The sequence below is a fragment of the Cucumis sativus genome, chromosome 5 (assembly GCF_000004075.3).
Source record: "Cucumis sativus cultivar 9930 chromosome 5, Cucumber_9930_V3, whole genome shotgun sequence".
Lineage (NCBI taxonomy): Eukaryota > Viridiplantae > Streptophyta > Magnoliopsida > Cucurbitales > Cucurbitaceae > Cucumis > Cucumis sativus.
In genome coordinates, this window is record NC_026659.2 from 24,412,340 (window position 1) to 24,437,213 (window position 24,874).

At 30.3% G+C, this 24,874-nt stretch overlaps 4 protein-coding genes across 6 annotated transcripts; all 4 read left to right on the plus strand.

Annotated features, from left to right (window-relative positions):
- The first annotated feature begins 383 nt into the window (after window positions 1-383).
- LOC116403948 (transcription termination factor MTERF5, chloroplastic-like) lies at window positions 384-1,511 on the plus strand. Its single transcript, XM_031885898.1, has one exon. The coding sequence runs from the start codon at window positions 384-386 to the stop codon at window positions 1,509-1,511; it is 1,128 nt and encodes a 375-aa protein (XP_031741758.1).
- A 5,962-nt stretch (window positions 1,512-7,473) lies between these two features.
- Window positions 7,474-8,409, plus strand: LOC105435698 (zinc finger protein 3). The gene has a single exon (XM_011657947.1). The coding sequence runs from the start codon at window positions 7,474-7,476 to the stop codon at window positions 8,407-8,409; it is 936 nt and encodes a 311-aa protein (XP_011656249.1).
- Window positions 8,410-10,861: 2,452 nt separating this feature from the next.
- On the plus strand, window positions 10,862-22,489 carry LOC101218794 (KHG/KDPG aldolase). Of its 3 annotated transcripts, none has more exons than XM_011657227.2 (12): window positions 10,862-11,010; window positions 15,441-15,752; window positions 16,407-16,461; window positions 16,799-16,834; window positions 16,935-16,979; window positions 17,211-17,294; window positions 17,481-17,546; window positions 17,686-17,724; window positions 18,245-18,344; window positions 18,810-18,960; window positions 19,549-19,839; window positions 20,747-22,489. In XM_011657227.2, exons 2-11 carry the CDS (start codon window positions 15,574-15,576, stop codon window positions 19,577-19,579), a joined length of 786 nt encoding a protein of 261 aa, XP_011655529.1. In that variant the 5' UTR covers window positions 10,862-11,010; window positions 15,441-15,573; the 3' UTR covers window positions 19,580-19,839; window positions 20,747-22,489. The 3 variants fall into 3 exon arrangements, with proteins under 3 accessions (XP_011655529.1, XP_011655527.1, XP_011655528.1); XM_011657225.2 differs by having other exon boundaries at window positions 19,724-19,839; window positions 20,747-20,949; XM_011657226.2 differs by having other exon boundaries at window positions 10,862-11,003; window positions 19,724-19,839; window positions 20,747-20,949.
- On the plus strand, window positions 11,017-14,634 carry LOC101219023 (pentatricopeptide repeat-containing protein At1g71420). The gene has a single exon (XM_004147075.3). It carries the CDS (start codon window positions 11,532-11,534, stop codon window positions 13,848-13,850), a length of 2,319 nt encoding a protein of 772 aa, XP_004147123.2. The 5' UTR covers window positions 11,017-11,531; the 3' UTR covers window positions 13,851-14,634.
- Window positions 22,490-24,874: the final 2,385 nt, after the last annotated feature.

Below are 24,874 nucleotides of genomic sequence, written 5' to 3' on the forward strand. Positions count from 1 at the left end.
TACAATTTTTAAAAATTTATAAATAAATATTAAAATAATTAAAATATATATTTATATTTTAAAATTAAACCGTATTTGGACTTAAGAATATAAAATTCTAATTGAAAAAAATATATTTTATTATTTTGAAGAATTGCTAATAGTCATATTATATATATATATAGTATTATATATAAAGAGAGTATATTTTCAAATTTTATAATGCACATTTATTTTATATTATATAAATATAATAAAAACGGCCAAATTTGTAGGCTACGAATTCAAAATCAGACGTTAATGGGTTTTACGGTTCCCACTTCCCACAGTACCGTTGATGTTCGTGGAGCTCAAAGAACCCTAACCACAACCCTTTCTTCATTTTCTTCATTCCAAATCCCAATATGTCCAAAATCTCCTCCACATTTCTTCTTCATTTCATCCATAAACGTTTTCTCAATACCATTTCTACTTCTGCACTGCCTTCACCCTCTGTTTCTACCATCCAATTCCTCACTAATTCATGTTCCCTTTCTTCAGAATCTCCTACTTCCAAAGGTCGAAAGCTCCAATTCGATGAAAAACACATCCAGCAGTACGAAGCCATTATCGGTTTCTTCAAATCATATGGGTTCGAGAATCCACAGATCGCCAATTTGGTTTCGAGGCGACCTTCGATCCTTCAATCCAGAGTATCCACCAATCTGAAGCCTAAATTTGAGTTCCTCCAGGAAATCGGGTTCGTCGGTCCTTTACTTCATAAGCTAATTCTTAAAAGCCCTACGATTCTTGTAACGAGCTTGGAATTTCAGTTGAAACCGTCATTTTTTTTCATAAAGGAAATGCTTGAACCAGATGAAAAGGTAACTGCTGCTATTTGTCGTTCTCCAAAGCTTATAACTTCTAATTATAAGGGTGAATTGGAATCCATCGTTGACGTTTTGGTCAGTGAAGGAGTACCTTCTAAGAATATAGCCAGAATGATTGCATATAAGCCTGCAACTATTATGCATAAGGTTGATAGAATGATTGATGTAGTGAAAAGGGTTAAAGAATTAGGCTTTGAACCAAAGGCTCGCATGTTTGTTTATGCAGTTTTAGCAAGGATTTCAATGAGTGATTCAACGTGGAAGAGGAAAATAAATGTTTTGAAGAGTTTAGGATGGTCTGAGAAGGAGATTCTTACAGCATTTAAGAAAGATCCAAACTATTTAAGTTGTTCGGAGGATAAAATGAGGGATGTTGCAGATTTCTGTTTCAACACTGCAAAGCTGGATCCAGGAACTGTAATTTGTTACCCGAAGTTCTTCAAATTTTCAGTCGACAAGCGACTCCAACCGAGGTACAAAGTTATTGAGGTTCTGAAGGTGAAAAATCTTCTTAAGAACAAAAAGATTGCTTGGTTGCTTTTAGAAAGGGAGAGAGAATTTGTGGAGAAATACATAGTTAAGCATTTGGATGAAATTCCAAATCTGATGGACATATACAAGGGCAATGTGGAAACAGAAGCCGAAACCAAAAGTGTTGTATAGGATTGGAAAGTTGTAAGTTAACAATCTTCATCATGATCTTCTTCCAACTTGAGGCTCTTACATAATTCTTTCAACTTTTCTAAGTTTGTGTGTACTAATTTTGTATCTAATGATCTTGAAATGGACGTGATTTTTTTCATTCATATTGTGAGATGAGAGACATGGGACTTCTATCTCATTTTTATGCTTAGCTTTGAATATTAAACTTCTACACCATTTTTATGCTTAGATTGTATATTCAATAATTCTACCTATAAAATATGGATTTTTCTAATTCAACACATACAATTGGATGTAAAATTTTATTAAGGGCATGGCTACAGTATAAACACATACTTATATCACAGTTAGATCGTAGTATCGACGTCTATGATTTGAATCACATACTTTATACAAGAAATGAGTAAATTAAAGATGTGACTGTCACATTCAAACATATCTATAATATCGTGATATTTCATATGTAAAATCTACAAAAGAATAAACTTCCTCGTCTTGCATCATTGTAATGGGGGCAAAGGACGTGATTGTTTGTTCAAACATATGTTCACCTTAGTGTTTCATATTTATTGTATATGTATGTACATGAATAATGATAATTTCCAACTATATTACTTGTCGTGTATCCACTTCAATCCTATTGGCAGATTACGACAAATTACACTTTTACATTTTTTCAAGATGATTTGGATAGCTGTTATCCATCAATCAATTATTAAAAAGTGAAAATGAGGTTTGGTTTAGTTTATATTTGAGTGTCTTAAGTTGTCAAACTTAACAATTTTACTCATAAAGTTTGCTTTTTAGTAGCATCCTAAGTCTTTTTATTTATTAAAGTGATTGCATCTATCATTGGAGAATATGCATCTTCAGATCTTATTGTTTTTCGTTTTTTCTTTCACAAATACTCATTGGTTTGACACATTCTGATATTTGGACTACTTATTTAATCCTTCATCAATGGTTGTTTTCTACAAAGACCAATATTTTCTCTGTTGACATTCTTCAACAAATTTTGGTTCAGAATCATCATTTTCAAATATAATATCAAAAGCAACGTTATATACAAACATGTTGTCAATAACTACATTAGTTTGGTTCTATCTTCTTTTTTTTTTCTGTCACGACACAGTTTATTGAGATATCATTATTATCTTTCGTTGTTTTATTTTCTTCGATATTTATGTCATAGTCATATTTTAGATTTCTTCGAAACATCCACATTTTTAATCGAATTATTGACTTGATTCTTTTTTCGATGATTTTTATCTTTGAAACTTGCTGGTGAAGTGTGGTTAACACTTTTATTGTGTTCGAATTATGTAACTTTTGTTGGAGTCTAATTATTAATTATAGTTAAAAGTAATAGGACCGGTAAAGCTAGAAATATGAAAAGAGTTTCTCCATTTTTGTTCTAAGAAATTCATTAAAAAAACAAAAAAAATTAATTTAATTAATTTTAGATTTTTTAAAAGTTTTCGAATTTGAACCGTTTTAACCTATAATTATTAATAAGTCATAACAAAATTTATGATATTAAAATAAATTCTAATAATTTGTAGAATTAGAAAAGTTTGAAATTTTTAATAATCTACCAACATTACTATTCACTCGTGAAATTAAATAAACATCATCACTATGCATAGTTTAGTATATAATGTGCTAGAGCATAATAGATAATTCCATTTTTTTAGTTTATCTTTTCCTTGTTGAAAAAGAATTTATTTATTTAGTACAATATGAGATATTAGTTAAGTGCGTTAAGTTTTTAAAATATAGAAAAATTGATAAATTATTTTCAGCCATTGAATGAAATCATTAAAAGACAAAATTAATTGTAAAGATTATCAAATGTTCTATTTTTTACGATTTCCATATAAATTTTTAATAATAAATATAGATTTTTTTCCAAAATATAAAAAAAACGACAAAATATTTTTCATCCATAATTTTTTTTTTCTAAAATAATGTAATTTTAGAAACTAATGGAAAAAATATGGTCACGAAATTATTTTTTATGAGGTGTAGATATTTTGTCAAATATTCTATATTTGATCGTTTCTCATAAAAAAAATATATGTTTTGTTATATTTGAAAAAATAATTGTTGTATTATATCTTATAGAATACATTAAACATTCAAAATATTAACCTAAAATAATTTTAATCCTTTCCCATTTTCCACTTTCCTTTTGAAATAATTTGTTATGCATACATTTTTCTTCCATAAACTCATTATTAAATAATTTTAACAAAAAAACAATAATACAATCTTTTACACTTTTTTTTAAATGATGTATTTTTTTTTATACTTTTTGAAATTAAATTTGGTTAATAACTTCACATTTTCTACGTTCATTAATGAACAAGGCTAAGAGAATCACATGTGATGCACGTGGTGAAAATACTAGTTATAATAAAAGAAATAATTACTATATTACATATTTCAAATATGAATGATGTTCACATTGACATATATTTTTAGAACTAGATCGGACTAGTCAACATTACACCCATGTATGGAATAAACACTACTTGTCCCGAACAAATTACACCTTTACAATTTTTCAAGATGATTTGAGAAATTCTTACCTATTAATCAATTAATAAAAAATCGAAGGTAATATATAAAATGAGGTTTGATATAGTTTACATTTGAGTTCTTAACTCGTCAAACTTAACAATTCTACTCCTCAAGTTTGCTTTTAGTAGCGCCCCTAAGTCCTTTTAACGGGATTTCAAATTTTACGGATAAAATTGTTGGTTCAAAAATCTAAAAAGATAAAATAAATACGTAAAATTTATTTCATTTTAGTATTTTTTTTATGAGTACGATTATAGATAGCAAGTATAGATTTATGATCTTGTCGTTGTTTATTAATTAAGTTATAATATACTAACTCTCATTTTTCAATGTGTATTGTTTATAAACTTAACATATTCATTACTATATACTAAAATTCTTTCCTATCCTTATCTCTTCCAACTCTTTTGTGAAATGTTGTGAACTATTCTTTCTATATGAAGGGTTGCAATCAATTTCTTTCATGTATGATGTTGATTGAAACTCATCAATTAAATTAATTACATGTTTAGCTTTTAAATTTTGATGTTCATGTTTAACCGATTTCAAAATTTTCAAAAGTGCTTAATTGATAATATTCCCAAAATTAATTATGTTGCCAATAGGTTTAAATTAAATAATTTAATTTATGAGATAGAAATATAAAATTTGTTTAAAGAAATCTTAATTATTTTTTTATATATATAGTTGATCTAAGAGTTTAAAGAAATATCACAACTCACTGACCAAATTTATAATTGTTAAAATTCAAAAACCAAATCCATAATTATTCCAATTGATAAAATGGACAATAAAATATATATTTTTAAATTATTTGTGGAAGTGAATGTAACTTAGTCGTAATTAACATATATAATCCTTTTTTTTCTTTTATAGAAAGTCGAAAATTCAAATATATTTAATTCACTTTTTGTACTTAAAACAAAGAAAAAATAATAATTATATATATTAAATTAGGTTTCAAAACACCAACTTGTTTGAAGTTTATCATATTTGGTCATTCAATTCATTGTTATCAAAATTGGTACATAGAAACAATAATAACATTGGATTTAAGTTGACATAATTAATTATCTAACCTTAATATATATCAAATAAAGAAAAAAATGATTGGACCCAAATCAAACTTTCTTTAATTTAAACACATTCCATAATTAGAGTGGAAGAAGGAGACGTATAAACTAACTAAAAGGAAATAATTCACACAAAAAAAAACCCCTAATTTGTACCTTTTAATTTAGGTATTATGATTCTTATAATATACCTAAAATGGATTTAATTATTACTATAAAAAAAGACTCATCTAATTAACTTATTTCAGTTTTATTGTGTAAATATGTTCTACTACTTGTCGATTGATTCAACGTCAACGTAAGGGTCAAGTCAATATTTTCGTTATACTATGAAAAAATCGATACTATGCAAGAATAAAAGAACGAAATGTTTCTAACATCAAAATGCATGATAAAAATAATAATTACCGTATTTAGAATCGTGAATAAAAGTGTTACATATTTATTTATTCTTTTTAAGCGTAGTTTTTTCGTTATTTTTTTTCCTCAATTATAACATTGACATTTTAAACCTTGCTTAAATTAAAATTCGTATATAATTCATCATCTAAAAAATAATGCGAAGATAATCTTGATCTCAATAAACAAAAAAGTATTAATCACCATAGATCGATCTCATGACAAATAAAATGTTTTGATAATCTCAATCACAATAAATAAGTTGATGCATGAATGACTTACTCGACTCGTGGTTATTTGGATATACTCAAAATATATATAAATATACATATAGAAAACAGTGATTATTAAAGTTGGTAGAGTTAGATATATATATATATAGAAAAATGAAAGATATTAATCTATGAAAATGAAAACTGTGGACTTAACAAAGAGAGGTTTGTATTAGGGAAGTTGAAGATCATTACAACTGGCTAATTATTAATTAAGTTTATACATATATAAATAATCATAATTTGTGTTTAAAATTAATTAATTAAGGATCATATAGAAGTTTTAGTAACTGCAAAAGTGAATCATTATAAAAGTTTGGTTAAATAATCAAATTGACCAAAAAGATCAGTTATAGAATCAAAAAGGGGTAGAAAAATTTAATGGAAAGCCAGCAAGTAATTGTGATTATGATCACAATTATTATGAATATATTTTGTTATTTTAATGCTTAAGACTTGTCTAGCTATTTTTAAAAGTTCAAATTTTTTCAAATTTTTGTGCATGGGAAGGTTTAATTATGATATCTTTCATTAGGGTCTCTCTCTTTATATATATTTAATTAGAACTCAAGAAATTAAAAAAAAATCATTTATATATGAAACATGGTATATATATATTAATTATGATTTTTAGAGCACATAAAAAATAATGTTATTACTTTAAAGTATTTTATAAACTAATTAATAATAATATACATAAAACAATCGTATGCAAAATAAAATATTCAATTTTTAATATTAGGAAAAATATCGACATAATCAATTTAAACCCTAAACTTTTATAAGTATTTTAATTTAGGTTGAGCTTCACACAATTGTATTAATTGATTAAACTCTTCATTATGTTTTATTTGGATACAAGTTATGAAGTATTTAGGTAAATTCGAAGTTTAATTTGATGGATTTGTAAGAGTTCTAAATTTAAATTGATACGACGTAACTATTAGTTTGAAGTTTAAATTGATAAAATTTTCAAAGTTTATCGATTAAATTAATATAATTATTAGTTTAAACTCCGATTAAGTGATATGGTGTGTTTTTGACGTGTGTAAGGAAATTAAATTGAATGCCTCTCCATAACTAATAATTAACAAAATGTGAACATAATTAAACACAAAATATTCAAACTAAAAAAAAAGAAAATGAAAATCTCCCACATGATCGTTTTTAATTAGGAAAGTTTAATCAATGAGATGAGATGTTGTTTTATCTCATGCCTTTTTCAGATCAAACTCATCAATCTTTTTCTTTAGTGGCAGATTCTATGTGTTGATCTCACTTTTAAATTATCATTTAAAAAAAAAAAAAAAAGAGTTCGAATTTTTAAAATAATAATTCATCTCAGCTCCATGCCTTTTGGAAGAACAAAAAATAAATAATAAATAGTAAATAATAATAGCAATAATTTAAAAAACATATCTTCTTTTATAATATTATTTGCATGGTAATAACTTCTACTCGAGATTTATTTCCTTAATTGCAAATCTCATTGCATTAATTTCAACCAGAAATATAAAACCCAATTCCTCTCTTTCAATTTTCTTTCACACTTTTGAGAGAACAAAGAAGAAGAATCAGAAGAAGTCCCAAAAGTAAAAAAAAGATTGATTTGAAGGTTTTTATTTTTGGTTGGGTATGGCTGAAACTGGAAAAAATAAACAAACTTCCCCTTCTGAAGCTTCAAGTATCTCGGCTACATCGGACGGCGGTGGCAGCGACAGACCATTGTCGACGATGAAGATGGAGATGGTTGTTGCCGAAGAAATCAGCAGTGAGGATCGACAGTCGCAGGAGTCGAACTCACGGCTGTTGTTGGATCTCAAGCTATCTAACAATGAGAATTCTGGTAATAATGGCGCGGCGGAGACGGTGACACCGGTACCGGCAATGACAGCGGGGAATAATTCATCTTCTTCTCAAGGTTATACAACAAATGAATTATCTTCAAATTCAAAAGGTAGGGTTTTTTCATGCAACTTTTGCAAGAGGGAATTTTCCACCTCTCAAGCTCTAGGAGGCCACCAAAATGCACATAAGCAAGAAAGAGCCATGGCCAAGCGCCGCCAAGGAATGGAACTCGGTAGCGGTGCCAATGTCGTTGCTGGGCCATCGTACTTGGCGTCGTACTACAGTCCATATTCCTCCCTCTCGCCTCATCCACTCTACGGATCGTCGCTTGGGAAATCGCTTGGTATACGAGTGGATTCAATGATTCACAAACCGTCTTCGTATCGGTGGCTGGGGTCTCCTACGCTACAGTTTCACGCTGGAGTCGACGGTGGTTGGGCTTCTCGGCCGGTGATGGTGAATAGTAGTAGCAGTAATAATAATAATAACAATAACAATTCAAAGTTATTGGCATTTGAAAGACTAAAGATGGAGGGAATTCAAGCTCACAACGGTGGGTTTCGATTGTCAACTGCTATAAATGCAAATGAATCAACGAGAAGATTTGAAGAAGATGGGACGACTTCGATACCGAGTCTGAATCGTTCCGAGCCACCGGTGTTGAAGATGGATCATCATGTGGAAACAGAAAGCCATGAACTTGATTTAACACTAAGGCTTTAATTTAGGGTTTGATCTTCATCTTCTTTGTGTTTAAGAAATTGACACAGAATGTTGTGTTGGTTTTTTGTTTCCCTTTGCAAAAGAAAAATTGATTTAATGTCATTGTAATTTCCTTTTTTACATGATTTATATAAATAAAAGTTATCAACTACACGTTCAATAAATAATATGATGTAACCAAAAAGGTATGTTATAGCCAAATTCATAATCAAACAGGTAAATTCATCTCTAACCTTCAAATATATAATCTCTAAAAATAATCAAATCAGCTTATATCTCTAACTTGAATTAATTAATTTTAAAATAGGAATTAACGTAGTTCTATGTTAATGAATCTCTTTTTTTTTTCTTTACTAAAAACCAAGCCATAAGATGAGATTGAACTTCCGACTTCGATTTCAAAGGATGGAACGATACGATTGGTAACCGTTTATCTATACCTATAAAATTTTGAAATATAGGAAAATTTAAAAGATAAGTAGATTGTTTGTGTATACTGCATGAAACCAAGAAGAGAAGTAATTAGGGTTCAAGATTTTCAAAATTCAAATGTGATTCATAAATAAATAATACTTTGACATTTTTCTCGTTTGAATTAAGAAAAAAAAATCAATAAACTAATTTTTTAAAAAATGGTTAAAAATGTTTAAAAAACAAATTTCGTTCAAACCAAATATAATAATGATGATGATAATAATAATAATAATAACTATTATATATATTCTAAAATCTTCGAAATTTTGTAGAAATTATTTTTTTTATAGGAATTTCCTTATAATTGAAATGAAAAAAATATAATAATAACAACATTATGTATAGGAATTTCTCTCTAGTAAAAATAACTATTTCGCGTCCAACATAACGTAAAGGTGTAAGAATAACCGAACTACCCAACCTATATCATAGAAAATTTGGGTTGAGTTGAGTTTTTTTTTTTTAAGTTGGGTGGGTCTCAGGTTGAGGTTTGAAAATTTCGGTTCAACCAAATTCAATCCAAATTAACGATACTATATATGTATTTATATTAAGTTTATAATATGATGTTTGGAATGTTTTTTTTTATTGTTATTATTATAGAAGTTTAAATAATATTTGACTCTCCATAACTAATACTATATATTTTAAAACATTTTGTTAAGTATTATTATATTAATGTTGTATTTTAGGGATGTTTTTGGATGGATGGATTTATCCATATTATGTCTTTTGAAATTTAACAATTATTAGAAATGAAAAAAAAATTATAAACCCGATAATCCAACCCAACCTATTATTTTAGGATTGGATTCGAGAATGCTTATTCGATCATTCGAATCAATCTAACCAACCCAAAAATTCATATGCATTATCTCACGTTAAATAAATCGAATCTCATACCATTAATATATATATATTTATTTATTTATATTATCTCACATTAAAGGTTATAAACTAAATAGAATAATAAATACACAAAATCAAAATTGAAATTAACTAAACCTATTTTCATTACAAATTTCTTTCGTTTTTTATAATATTAATCATAACATGGATAGTGTTGTAATTACGACTAGAGATTTTATAATGAATAATCTTTTTGACATAAAATATTAAGTATATAGTAATTTTTTAAACAATTTGTAAATATAGCAAGTTTTGTATTCTTTTTTAAACTATTTCAAAATTACTCTTGTTTTAAAAGAAATCTCCACAATTTTCTCTCATTCTACACGATTTTCTCCATTTTTTATCTTCACCGTCGTTTTCTCCATTCTCCATATTCACCGTCTTTTTCTCCCTTCTCCATCTTTACCATTGTTTCTTTAGATGTGATTCTTCCCTAAAATTTTACTTCATCCAATTTTTACAATTTGATTTAATTTCATCACTTGATTTTGTTCAATTCAATTGATTTTACCAATATTTTTATATTTTAAAGTGTGTTTAATTTCACTTGTATTGTACATTAGTTTGTATCGTATTTCATTATTTTAAGATAATTTTTTTTTTCATAAATCAATTGAAATGAACAAAATCATGTGATGAAATTAAATCAAATTGTAAAAATTGGATGAAGTAAAATTTTAGGGAAGAATCACATCTAAAAGATATCAAAGTGAGATGAAAGAAAATCGCGAAAAGAAGAAATGATCTTAAAATATGAGAAATCACAAAGAAGATGGAGAAGAAACCATGATGAAAAAGGAGAATGAAGAAAAATAGGATGAAAATGGAGAATGGAGAAAATGGTAAAGATAAAAAATGGAGAAAATCGTGGAAAATGAGAGAAAATCGTGGAAAAAATTGTGGAAAAAAAGAAAATCTTTTAAAAAAATTGGAATATGAAGAAAAATAAGTAAAGTGTATTTGGAGATATTTTCATCTTTTACCTTAAAATTTACCATACTTTCAATTTTGGTAAAGATTTACTATATCTTTAATTAATTTGTTAGTAATTTGCTATATTCCAGTGTTACGTTTAGGCACATAGCCCAAAAGATCAACTGGGCCACATCAGCTCCTTTGCTTGTTCCCTCCCATTTCCCGCTACTGCGACCAGTCCATCTTCAACTCTCTGCTCGTAAATCAATGCCGTTTTCTCAGCTAAAATTTTGGTAAAAGGTCTTCTTCCTACTAAACTCTTATCAATTCTTACCTTTCTCTCTTGCTTGCTTGCTTCTAAATGTTCTGGCCCACCTCTCGAGTCCATTTCTTTTCACTATTTACTTCACTCACCTCTTTCTTTGTTATTGTTTATATCGAATATATATATGTATACTTGTATATATGTGTGTGTTGCACGTATACTTTTGCCACTCGTCTGTTCTAGACCTGAATGTGTTCATGTGATGACCGTAATGAAGGGAAGAACGTTTGAGATGGACTCTTCTTCTATAGAGTTTGAATTGTTAAGTGGGTTATTGAGATAAGAGAGTGTCAGTGAAAAAGGGTAATTTGTAGCTTTATATTTTTGTTTGTGGAAGTGAATTTCTGGGGATGTTTCTTTGGAGGCTTGTAAGCGTTCTCTTTTTCGTGATGTGTTGGTGAAAATTGAGCTGCTGAGTTTTGCGTTCTAAATGTTTGTTGAAATGCCTGAGTGGTGCAAATAATGTTCTCTCTTTATTTGGGTAGATAGGATCGTAATGAAACTCACGACAATTTATTGCTCATTTCATGGCATACGGAATTTGGTTTCATGCCCAAGTAAGCATGCTTTTGGTTTCCAATTTAGATGCTGGAGGTCGGCCGCAGAAGGTGATATTGTGCATTTTAGGACAGAAGATATTGATAATGACTATTTATTAGAATCTCGCACGATTTCCTCGCGCGGGCACCTTAGGCGGGCTCTTTCTCTGTTCTACTCCTCGAAACAACCTCATTCCCACCAGACCTATGCGTATCTCTTTCATGTTTGTGCACGCCTCCGCTGCCTCCAAGAAGGTGTGGGACTGCACCGTTACATGTTGTCTCAAAATCCCATGGTCTCATTTGATCTCTTTGTTACCAATCATCTTATCAACATGTATTGTAAATGTGGTCACTTAGACTATGCCAACCAATTATTTAATGAGATGCCTAGGAGAAACTATGTTTCTTGGACTGTGCTTATAACCGGATTTTCTCAGTATGGTCATGTGGATGAGTGCTTCCTTATATTTTCAAGAATGTTGGTAGATCACAGGCCCAATGAGTTTACGGTTTCAAGTTTGCTTACCTCATTTGGTGAGCACGACGGTGAACGTGGGCGGCAGATACATGGGTTTGCCTTGAAAATCTCTTTAGATGCCTTTGTTTATGTTGCAAATGCTCTTATTACCATGTATAGCAAGATTTGCTCTGAAGATGGTGCTTTTAAGGATAGTAAAGATGATGATGCGTGGACTATGTTCAAGAGCATGGAAAATCCCAGCCTTATAACGTGGAACTCGATGATTGCAGGGTTTTGTTTTCGAAAACTTGGACATCAGGCTATCTATTTATTTATGCAAATGAACCGTCATGGAATTGGGTTTGATCGTGCAACACTTGTAAGCACTTTGTCTTCCACAAGTTTCTGCAACAGGGATGAATTTGGGCGGAGATTGAGCTTTTGTCATCAGATACACTGTCAAGCATTAAAAACTGCTTTCATTTCCGAAGTTGAAATAATTACTGCATTAGTGAAAACTTATGCAGAACTTGGAGGGGATATTGCGGATAGTTATAGGCTTTTTGTTGAAGCTGGATATAATCGGGATATAGTTTTATGGACCAGCATTATGGCAGCTTTTATAGACCATGACCCTGGGAAAACCCTTTCCCTATTTTGTCAGTTCAGACAAGAAGGTTTAACTCCAGATGGACACACCTTTTCAATTGTATTGAAGGCTTGTGCTGGATTTCTAACCGAGAAACACGCCTCAACATATCATTCACTGCTAATTAAATCTATGTCTGAGGATCACACTGTCCTTAATAATGCTTTGATTCATGCTTATGGGAGATGTGGTTCAATTTCTTCCTCTAAGAAAGTGTTCAATCAAATGAAACATCATGATTTGGTTTCTTGGAACACAATGATGAAGGCCTACGCTCTCCATGGTCAAGCTGAAATTGCATTGCAGCTTTTTACAAAGATGAATGTGCCACCTGATGCTACTACATTTGTCTCTCTTCTTTCAGCATGTAGCCATGCTGGGCTGGTGGAAGAAGGGACCAGCCTTTTCAATTCAATTACAAATTATGGTATTGTTTGTCGACTAGATCACTATGCTTGCATGGTTGACATTTTGGGGAGATCTGGTCAAGTTCAAGAGGCTCATGATTTTATAAGTAACATGCCTATAGAACCTGATTTTGTTGTTTGGAGTTCTTTCCTGGGATCATGTAGGAAGTATGGTGCAACAGGATTGGCCAAATTAGCATCTTATAAATTGAAGGAGTTAGATCCTAGCAACTCCTTAGCTTATGTGCAAATGTCAAATCTATATTGCTTCAATGGCAGTTTTTATGAAGCAGACTTAATTAGGATGGAAATGACAGGGTCTAGAGTGAAAAAGGAACCTGGATTGAGTCGGGTAGAAATTGAAAATCAAGTGCACGAGTTTGCATCTGGAGGACGCTGTCATCCACAGAGGGAGGTCATATGCAATGAGCTTGAAAAACTCATTGGGAGGTTAAAGGAGATTGGTTATGTGCCTGAGACAAGCTTAGCATTGCATGACGTGGAACAAGAGCAAAAAGAGCAGCAACTATATCATCATAGCGAGAAGTTGGCTTTGGTTTTTTCTGTAATGAATGATTATAACTTGGGTCGTGTCAATAATCCTATAAGGATTATGAAAAACATCCGAATTTGTGTAGATTGTCATAATTTCATGAAGTTAGCTTCAAGGCTACTTCAGAAGGAGATTGTCATTAGAGACTCTAATCGGTTTCATCATTTCATGGCCGGTTTATGCTCGTGCAATGACTACTGGTAATCAATCGGCATCAAACATTCAAGAACCTGAGTTTCCACTGCAATCATCCATAGTTTGTAACCTCCAATATGAACAGGATGAAGTTGTTTTCAGTAACATTGCCACTTATATCAATAATCTCAGTTCCTTATTGTTGAAGTATGGTACCATAGATTCTTAAGGACACGAAAGTTTTGATGCCACATGAAGGTTGCAGTCATAGTACCAAATTGAACTGCAAATGATACTATAAGCAGGTGATACCGTAATGGTACCTGACTGTTTTTTATCTACAAGATGATACTCCTTTTCAAGCTCAACCTTAGATGATTTACTCCTCCATGAAGGAGAGGCCGATGTTTTCTGACTCAATTATTGATCCTTGTTCAATATCAGAAAAAAGAAAAGCCATACCCTGCAGCTTGTTATCATTACCAAGAAAAAAGAAGAAATAAACTCTCTCTAAAAACAAAAAAAGAAAACCCAATACACAGGAACGACCAAATCCAGACTTCTGGAAGTTGCTTTTACCAACTGCAAACAAGAAGCGTCTCCATTATAGTGATTATAAATGATGGAACTTCCAATTATTGTGCAACTTCTAATTCGTTTGGATTTCTTAATCATTACTAACTAGATTTCATCAGACCTTTGGTTTTTGTCCTTCAGCAGACTACCTCAAGTTTAGTTTCAAATGTTTCTCAAATTCATAATATTTATGTAATTCCTTGTATATTTCTTGTTATTGGCATTATTACTTTTTCCTGCGGGAAAATACAAATATATATATATTTGAAGAATAAAATACTAGCAAAGAAGGAAGACAAGGTACTCCCAAACATATCAATCAATGAAAGCTTGTGCAAGCATTGCCCCTGTGGGTCTTCGTCGGCATGAAAATTTTTCAACACTCTTAACTAAGAAACATGATTTCGTGGTGAGAAATGTGTAAAATATGCAAAACCTTGAACCTCAACTTTCTCTTTAAAGATTCAGCCGTTTTGATCAATCCGAATTCTCACTATTGCTGAATTGCATTGTAATAGTGTCTTCTAAGCACATGACCCTATTCTTCTGTCGTGAAAAACGAGCTTCATGAATCTGTGGAAATATTGTAGAGAATGCGGAAAGAAGTCAAAAACAACAAACAAAATCCTCCTTCCTGCACTTGAAAGGAGGCAATAAAAATTTAGAACAACTTTTAATTGTTTAGATGTTTGTAAATTTGACCTATATTTACTCACATTCGTTTTCACATGGCTGTTTGAATTTTTTACTTTATTTTCATTGTTTATTGTCTGATCACTTTCTTTCTTAAACGGAAGTTTTCTTTAACTACTTTTAAAAGTATGTAGGAGCTTGGTACTATTCTAATCCTCTTGTGCTACTTCACATTATTCTCATGCTAGAATGTTTTGTTACATTTCACATGCCTAAATGCTTTGCCTGTTTCCATATGAGCGTCTGTAGTTCAATCCTTAATTGAGCTCAAACGGTATGCAGCTTATACACGTATAATAGTTATATCAACTTTCAACTTACGAATAACTTAATTTCTGTTAATATTTCGTTTATCTTATAGTTCAATACTTTTCTTTTCCACTATGATAGATAGTTATTCCCTGAAATCCTCGATTGCTAACGTGACATCCGTCATCCATCATCAATCATCATCAATTTATCTGATTGGCTGGGATAGAACACTGCTTATAAACTAACGACCAGAAGACTATATTTGAAGTACATGTTGGTTTCTAGGAGCATCAGCATGTGGTCTTTGCCCGCTATAGGGTGTTGGTACCCTTGTGCATTTGCTCGGTTTAGAGTTTTTTGTGCTTCTAGTCAGCTACCTTTGCCTCCCAAAGACGAAACCCTGAGAACAATTCACAATTCTGGAGTCATTGCTTGCCTTCGCGCTAGCAGGTAACCCATTTTTATGGAATACTTTGTCTTTTAGAACATGGTTGTGCTGGATTCTCTTAAAACTCTCTGCTTCATGAGTTTGAGTTATTAGTTCTTGATGGCCAGCAGGTAAACTCCAATATCTTTGTTATTTCCTCCGTATGTTTTACTAGTTAGCTGATACATGACATCAAGCACTGTTATCTGTATAAACCATTTACATTACTATATTACTAAAAATGGTCAGATAGCACCAACTTTATGGTAACATACATTTTTATTGTTTTATTAGTTTGCAAAAGTAGAATCTGACCTCAATTTTGGAAATCATTGCAGATTTTTTTAAGTAGTAAGAAAACGTATTGGAATTGGAATTGAACCTGGAAATAGTGTACGTTTAGATAAAACCTAAAGGAGCTAACTACAGAACTGAGTCATTTCTAATCAGATAGATTACAGACAGTGTTAATGATATCAGTCCAAAGAAAGGCATCAAAATGTGCCAAACTTACTGTGTCCTTCAGAGACCCCTCAAACCTGCCTTCATGTTTCTTTCTAATACAAAAAAGTCTAGGCTACCGATGTTTACAAGTGTTAAGAAAATTGATATCATTTGTCTAAAGTTATCAAGAGCCTTGGTATGCATCTTAACTATTTTTTAAAATTCAATTATAGTGCAGAGCTGGCAATGAGTGCTGCTTGTGCTGCGCTAAATGGTGGAATATCAGTTGTGAGTGCTCTTAATTTGATGTTTTGTTCATAATAAATCTGTAAATGAAAATCGTATTTGAATTGGTGATGTGAGTAATATTCATCGGAAGTGTCAATTATTGTTTTAATATTTGATTTGTTATTGCTGATGCTTTCTAAATGATTGGTAGAATTTAAATAAGTTGAAGAAATTGCCCTCATGACGCTTTTGTAAGTGGTAAGTGCATGAAAAGTAATAACTATAGCAAATGACTAGCATATTAATTTTACAGAACGGAACGGTTTTTTTCTCCCATTCCTCCTGATGAATTGATTGATGGTTTCTATCTTATTGTCCTCTTTTTGTCTGTATGCAGCTGGAGATTGTCATGTCGACGCCGGGTGTGCTTGAGGTTGTTGTAGAGATTTTTTTTTTTTTTGTATTTCTTATTAATTTTAAGTATGTATCTCATTCATTGTTTTACATTTTCTCTGTTATAAAATTTGAAACAGGTTCTACAACAGTTGCTGCAAGACTATCCTACAAAAACATTGGGAGTAATTACTTTATTTACTTTTTTGTCAGCATGATGATCTCTTAGTGTTTGTAATATATGCTTGGCACACCTATGTCCAAATTTGTGAAGCTTTTTCCCTTGAGCCTTTGATAAACAAAGATAAACTATATCAGTACTCTAAATGCTTACCAAAATTCGACTTGTCAATCTCAAAAAATGATGGATGGGCACTTATCCTGGTGAGCTCTGAGGATTCTCCAATATTGTGCAGGTTGGGACAGTTCTTAATATTAAGGATGCAAAGAATGCTGTAAAAGCTGGAGCCAAGTTTCTAATGAGTCCTACTATGGTAAAGGTATGCATTGAAAGAGGACCAGCACGTTTACTTTTGCTTATGTATTGCAGTGAACTTCAAATTTATAAGTTGAAACCGCATTTTTTTCATGTTTTACTTCTATCGTGATTTTTCAAGTTTTGAGAGTCAAACTAAAGGAGACTATAAAGATATTTTCTTCATTCAGACAATTTCAACTGATTGCAGGGTATCATCATGGGTGATATTGAAGGCGAATTCTTATATATACCTGGTGTGATGACCCCGACAGAAGTAATTGGATGAGACTTTTGGCTCTTTTCTATTTCTCAAGGATTCCTCCTTTTTACATATGAAATCATTGGTTCTGCCACAAAAACCTTTTGGAACTTCTCAATTACCTTTGTAACTTAGTTACACATGTACTTTGCAGGTGCTGACTGCATATGAATCTGGCTCTGAGATTGTTAAAGTAAGTAAAGTAAATTTGTCGTCTTGTTTAGGGAAGTCATCGACAGTTGGTTATCATTTCCCATCACCATGTTCCCTCCTTATTTCTCTAAGATTTGTTGCTAGCTTGTTCACACAGAGCTTTCAAGAAAGGGAACTGTCACATTTCTTTGGAAGACTAGAAGTTTATTTATAAAATTGAATTCTTGGAGTTATGCATTTATCGCAAGTGAACGTGATTAAAATTGTACTTTACTTAATTAGAAGAGAGAGAACATGATTTCATATATATTAGAAAATAAAACATAAATGTTCGGCATAAATATACTTTTCATTTACTTTTTGTTCCCGTTGTGTTTCTGTATGTAATAAATCTCCAATGAAAGTTCTGAGTGGGAATCAATTATGAATAAAAAAAATTTAGAAAACCCATGCAAGTAATTTTTTGCTTTGTGTTCTTCAGTGCTTAAATTTTTTCTTCTGCTTGGTTCTAGCCTTGTTATTTTTCATGGATTTATTTTGATTCTTAAACTTGAAAATAGGTGTATCCAGTTTCTGCATTGGGTGGTATTAAATATATATCAGCCCTCAAGAAGCCATTTCCGCATATCTCAATGGTTGCTTCTCAGGGCATAACTATTGGTCAGTACTCAGCTTGAACTCTTTGCACTCCAAAGCGCCAAATCCTACTTGATTTCGTATTAGCATCTAGTAACTCTGTCTGTTTGATTTGCTATATGGGTTCTATTTTATCTTTCCAGATTGACTTGAGTCAAATGGATTCAGCAAATAGCTATTTGGTAGATTTTTTCTTACAGCTATTAAGTAGTATTCATGTAAGAGCAACTCTAGTGTTGCTCATATAATTCGTAATTTCTTGCATGACAGCTACGACTTCATATATATGCTCAAATACTCTTAGTCTGAGGAGGAAGAGCATAGAAGTAACATAAAATGGCTGTTCGTATTATAACTCATGTTTTTTCTTCATTTTTCAGTTCAAGGTTTTTGTTTTCTTGGCTAGTCAGGTTTTGGAAGTTCTTTTTATCAGTTTGATATAACTTGAGCTGATTCTGATATTCATTTGTTTCTTTTAAATTTGTACAGAGTCTACTGGGGATTATATTAGACAAGGAGCATCTTCGGTAGTTTTATCAGATGCAATATTTAATAAAGAGTTTATGGATAAAAAAAACTTCGATGGAATATTTCAACTTTCTAAGTTGGCTGCATCCCAGGCGATGGAAGCTTTAGAATGGTGAGAATTTCTAGTCTCCATGCCGATTACAAATCATACTTCATATGTCACTATAACTTGCTTCGGTGTAAAAAATATCCTATTAACAGACGTCCAAAAAGTGGAATTAAACCTAACAATTTCGAAAGATCCTCCCTACCCCACAAAAAGTTAGACTTCCTCTCAAGCTAAATACCCACGTAAAATAAGGAGTTGCACAACAACGACAAACAGAACAAACAGGGTATTTGGCATTTGCTAGAAGACTAAGGATATAGAAAGAAGAACCAATCCATATGAAGAAACAGAATCGATGGAGTTTTTTAAATGATAGTACTCCCGCACTTAGTAATATTAAGCCCGATCTCAACACCCACTATTACAAAATGACGCAACCCCAAAAGTCTTGAAGTAACGATTCCACCAAAAGTTGACAAAACTACAATCCCAAAGCAAATGGTCCATATCCTCTCCCTTTCTCCTACAAAGAACAAACCATTGTTTACAAGTTCGCCTATTGTGTGTTTTCTTTCTTTTGCTTGTGATGCTAGATAGAAAACCATCAATAATAATTAACTTATTAGTCCTTGCATTATGCTCATTGTCCAGCCCACTCATTCCGAGAGAACAACCGTTTTAAATTTTTAAGCTTTGAATGGGAGTTCAGAACCTTAGACCTTGCCCTTTACCAAATCAGAACCCCTGGGATGCCTTTCACTTCAAATTTGGTGCATAATTAGCAAATAGTCTTCAAAGACTTCGACTGTTTTATGCACTATTACAGGAAGCAGCGGTCTTCGTTTACAGAATCATGTCACTAGTGGCCCAATTACCCTTTGGCTTCAAGCAGGTTCAGATGTATTACTGAAGCTTTCACTCTTGCAAGGGTGAACAATCAAGGTAAAAACTAATGCATTTGACTCTACTTCATTTTCTTGCTCAATTGTCTACTCGCATTTTATGATGCAGTTTTGTTAGCGTCTCTCATTTTTATCTTCTAGTTTGTACTTTGTATGCAGCACTACTTAGAACTGAAATACTTGCATGTAAGTTGGTCCACTTTTGTTCGACTGCAGCACAATAGTTTTGATTGATAACTATTTGGTTATTAAAAATTATGCTTGTTTCCGCCTAACTTCTTTACAATTACAATGATTTTATTCTTCTTTCTTTAATGAAACATTTAAAACTTTTAGTCAAATTCTAAAATTAGTGGTTATTAATTGGGCCTAAGAAACTCCATTTTGACTCCTCCGGTATGATACTGTTTTGTTAAGGGGAGTTTGAGATAAGGAGTAGAGTTGTGAAGTCATGGAGTCCAGTGTAAGAGTTATAAAGCAAAGAGTTGATGTCTTTTAGTCATGGACTCCACGAACTCCCAAATAAAAGAATTGGAGTACCTAGGTTCCTGTATTTCGTTGCCTTCGAAAAATGGAAGAATAGTAACTTTGAAAGTTCGATCCTGTGTACGATAAACATTCTTTCTTTCGTTTTTGTCAAGCACTTTTGGAGAAAACAAAACATGGAAAACGGTTTGGTTTGTTGAACGATTATGCGACATATTATGCATGTGGTGACGTTTTTTTTCTTTCCTGTGTATTTTATTTCTAAGTTTGTGTGTTTTTCTACTTGTTGATTTTGTAATTAGGTTCAATTAATATTTGATTGCTTTGACTTACTGAATTTCTTGTTGATTTAAAATTGTGTATGATTTATATCAGTAGGTTCATAGGTAATTATTAATTAAGGTTTTAATGAGCAATTAACTTTACTACATATTAACTAAGTTTCTAAGTTTCGAAACTAGGGCTCAACTGGATGGAGTGCCGATGAGTTGACGATACAAATGTGTAAGATGTAACTCAAGCTAGGAGCATCAAAGTGGGTGGAGGTTAGTTTGCCCTATTCATAGGATTCTTAAAAGATGGTTAAAGTAAAAAATGACTCATTGTATAAGAGTAAAACTGATCGATCTTAAAGTAGTTGAAATCACTTTTTTTTTATCGTACATACATGTTTTTTTTTTTACAAAAGTGATTTTAATCGGTTAAAATTGCTCTTTAAACTTCTAAAATAAATTCCCTTCTCCCAAGTTTTGAGATTAAATAATTTGGACACGTCATTGTTAATTTGTTTAATCTATGAGTTCACATCACTATCGAGAAAAATTATCAATTTTGTATTTATTAATTATATAGCTATTAACTTGTAATTGACGTAGTTCTTGAAATTGTCTTTTGTTATTTTTGTGATATTACGTCTAAAAGATCGGCCAAATTTTTAAATGAGGAAATTAGTAAAGCAATTGCGAAGTAATTTTTATTTTGGGGAAAAAGTGAAGAAATTGATTTACGTTATTTGTGCTATGAAGCAATCGTCATTTTGGCACCTCACCTTTTGACTATTCTTAATTTTCTTTTACTCAATTAAGATTTTTTTAGGTTTCTTTAATTTTAAGTTAAATTATAAGTTTAGTTCTATGTTTTTATCTTTTAAGTTAAAACTCTTAATTTTGTATCTCTAGGTTATTGATATAATGAACTAAGAGGCTTTTAGACAATGAATTGAATTTTTATCCACATAGATCTCTAGGTTATTGATATAATGAACTAAGAGGCTTTTAGACAATGAATTGAATTTTTATCCACATAGATTTCAAGGTCGTGTTTGGTCTGTGTTCTTGAAGCAAAATTTTGAAGACAGAAAGTATATTTAAAGATATGTTTATTTATAATCGTTATAAATATAACAATTGATCTTGAAGACCGATCTATTATGGATAAACTTTGTTAGGTTTGTAAATTTTTTTTAAAAAAATTGTTACCATCTTGTTTGTTTTTTTAAAGTAAGCTTATAATACTATTTCTCTCTAATTTTTTTTGTTATTTACATTCTAAAATCTAAGCTAAAATATTTGAAAACTAATAAAATTAGCTTTTGTTTATGAAATTTGACTAATAACTCTTCCATTCACGTAAGAATTGAGGATGAAATAGGCAAAAAAAACAAAAAAACAAAAAATCATTTAGGTATCATCTTATAATCAGTTTTATAACAAAATTTATTTACACATTTCAACTTAAAAAAACAAAATTGAAAAGTAATTTTGCATTTTAAATTTCAAACATATGCAACGAAAAATAAATTAAATATGAAGTAGGTGATGTGACATGCCAACCCATTGCTTCAAAGACTTAAAAAGTTCAACATATATAATTTTATTTTCCCTAATTTTCTAAACCATCAAAATTTTATATGAGAGAAAAAGGGATTAAAAGTGATTGAAAATATTTAATTAGAACTTCTAAATGAATATTGAAATAAAGTATTAGTTTGAGTCTTCATTGGAACATCCAAAGGCGCATTAGAAGGGCAGATTGGTCGGCTCAGATTCTTACACTCCCCTTCCAACTCGGAACCTTCCAGACTTCTCTTTCCCCTTCATTTTTTTAATTCTAATCGTTCTTATCGTATTTTAAACAACCCGTAAACATTTGTTAAGATATTGGACGTTTCGATATTGAGTAAAATGGATATTGCTTAACTTGCATATGTATGTCGTTGTTTTTGTTATTGTAGTATTGGCAAATAGGTGCCTCTTATGTGGCCACGTTTCGAGTTTATTCTTGATGGATTTTGAAAATTATAGTGTAGTTGTAATCTTGAGCTATGAGATTTGAGTCATTGTTGTTTTTGATTCACGATTAATCATGAGTTTGATTTAAATTAGAGATTCTTTTAGTTTTTTTTCCTAGAAAAGTAGTTTCTTTATTTAATTTTATTTTAAACAAACTACGTGTAAACTTTTGTTAAGATATTCCATTCAACGTTGGCATATATATATTTATTGAAAGGTTTCTTATTAGCTAATGAGAATAGCTTAATTTGCATATGTGCGATGACTTGGAGATTTCACATGTTGCGAAAGGAAAAGTTTGTCATTGTAATATAGTACATTTTGATTTAGATATTTGACAAAGTTTCAATTCGGAAAAAAGAGGTACCTTGCACATGGTCACATTTTGGTTTGCTCTTGGCCTCATTTTGAGTGGTTCTTAATGGATTATGAAAATCAACTAATCTACATTTACGCATAATATAATTGTAATGTCAAGTTGTGAGATTTTAACCATCATTAAAATTTAACTCTTAATTTTATCAAATTTTGGACAACATTATAAATTTTCTAAATTTAAAATCAAATGAGAAATTGAACACACTTGAAAATATTGAATTATTTTAATTAAAATAATGAGATGTTTTAATAATGATTGAATTATTTTTTACTACTTTCTAAATGAACTTTTTCATTTTCATAGTTTTTCTTGGATTATTCTTTTGTTTTTTTAGGGTTAGTCATCCATATTTTGCATGTTAACTACATTATTTTTTCACAATATATTGAAAATGTGATTCACTTCTTATGATTGTCATCTAGCATTTTGTCACATACTCAATACATAATTATTTTATAAGTGTCTACAAAAAAATTAGTCTATAATATAAAATATGTAAATATACATATGAAAGTGTATATGTATAGAAAAAAATTACTTTCTTATCATTCAGTTTTTTAAAACGAGTTTAAGTAAGTCCCTCAACCTAAGTAAAATGTAAATGAAAATCTAAAACGTTAGTTGTTTTTTAACTTTAAAATTTTTTATTTTAATTCACAAAACAGCGACCCTTCTTTCTAAAATGAAATAGAATGAATTTTAAAAAATTGAGGATGAAATACTCATTTATTTATTTGTTTTAATTCTTTTTACATATCATCAAAAAACCAAATTTCTTTTAGATGATTTAGATTTGATGGACGCTACAATATCGAATATCTAATCATAGTCATGAGACGTTAATTGTCGTGATGTCATATCCAATGGATGAATTTGTGATGATGGTGACAAATAGACAATGAATTAGAATTGAGATTGAAAATTGTTTGATACATAAGGATATTTAAAGACACAACATATTGAAATATATTTTCTAAAGAAATGTTTAGTTGGTCGACTTGTATAATACACATATACATATACAAACACATACATGCATTAGGTAAGTATATATGTAAATGTAAATGTATGTATATACATATATGTACGTAGACATGGATACGCATACGTATATATAAATTAAAAAACCATTTTAAGAAATTTAAAAAAAAAATTGCTTGGTTAAGTTTTTATTTAGCTTATCAATTTTTAAATACTACATTTTTAATCTTTCATTTTCATTTTATTCATATAACTATATTTAAAGTTTGGCATTTTGTTTTAATTCGAATAAATTTTAATATTTATGATGTCAGCATCTTTTTTCTTTTCCATTAATACTCAACATCCATCTATTATGATATGTATGTTAATTACTCTTCAAATAATTTTGAATTCAAAATTTTAAGTCATAAAAAATACCCAAACTTAATTGCTTATTTACTAAAAAAAATTATTGTAAGTTTTAAATTTACACAAAAATTAGGAGAAAAAGATAATTAAATTAAATGATAAAAAAATTTAAAATAATAGTTCACAGCACATTTTTCATATGATAAATTCAATAAATATTACATTAATTAGATGGAGTTTGTTTTTAAATCGTTATTTTTGTAATTTAAAAATATAAGTGATATGAATTATATTATTATATATATATATATATATTTTGTTATTTTTACGAATTAAAAAAACTAAAGCAAACACAAAGAAAATAAATAATAAGAAGAGAAGAAAAACAAAAGTGAATCTCACCCAAAAAGTGAAAAAAATGCATAAAAATTGAATTTTAAAAAGAAAAAGAAAGAAAGAAAGAAAAGAAATAATTAAAAATGTATGAACCTCAAACCGACATTTAAATACAGACGCCACCGTTCTGTCTCACACGTGTAAGAAACTGACCCAAAGAAATCGTTTATTTATTTATTTATTTTAATTCA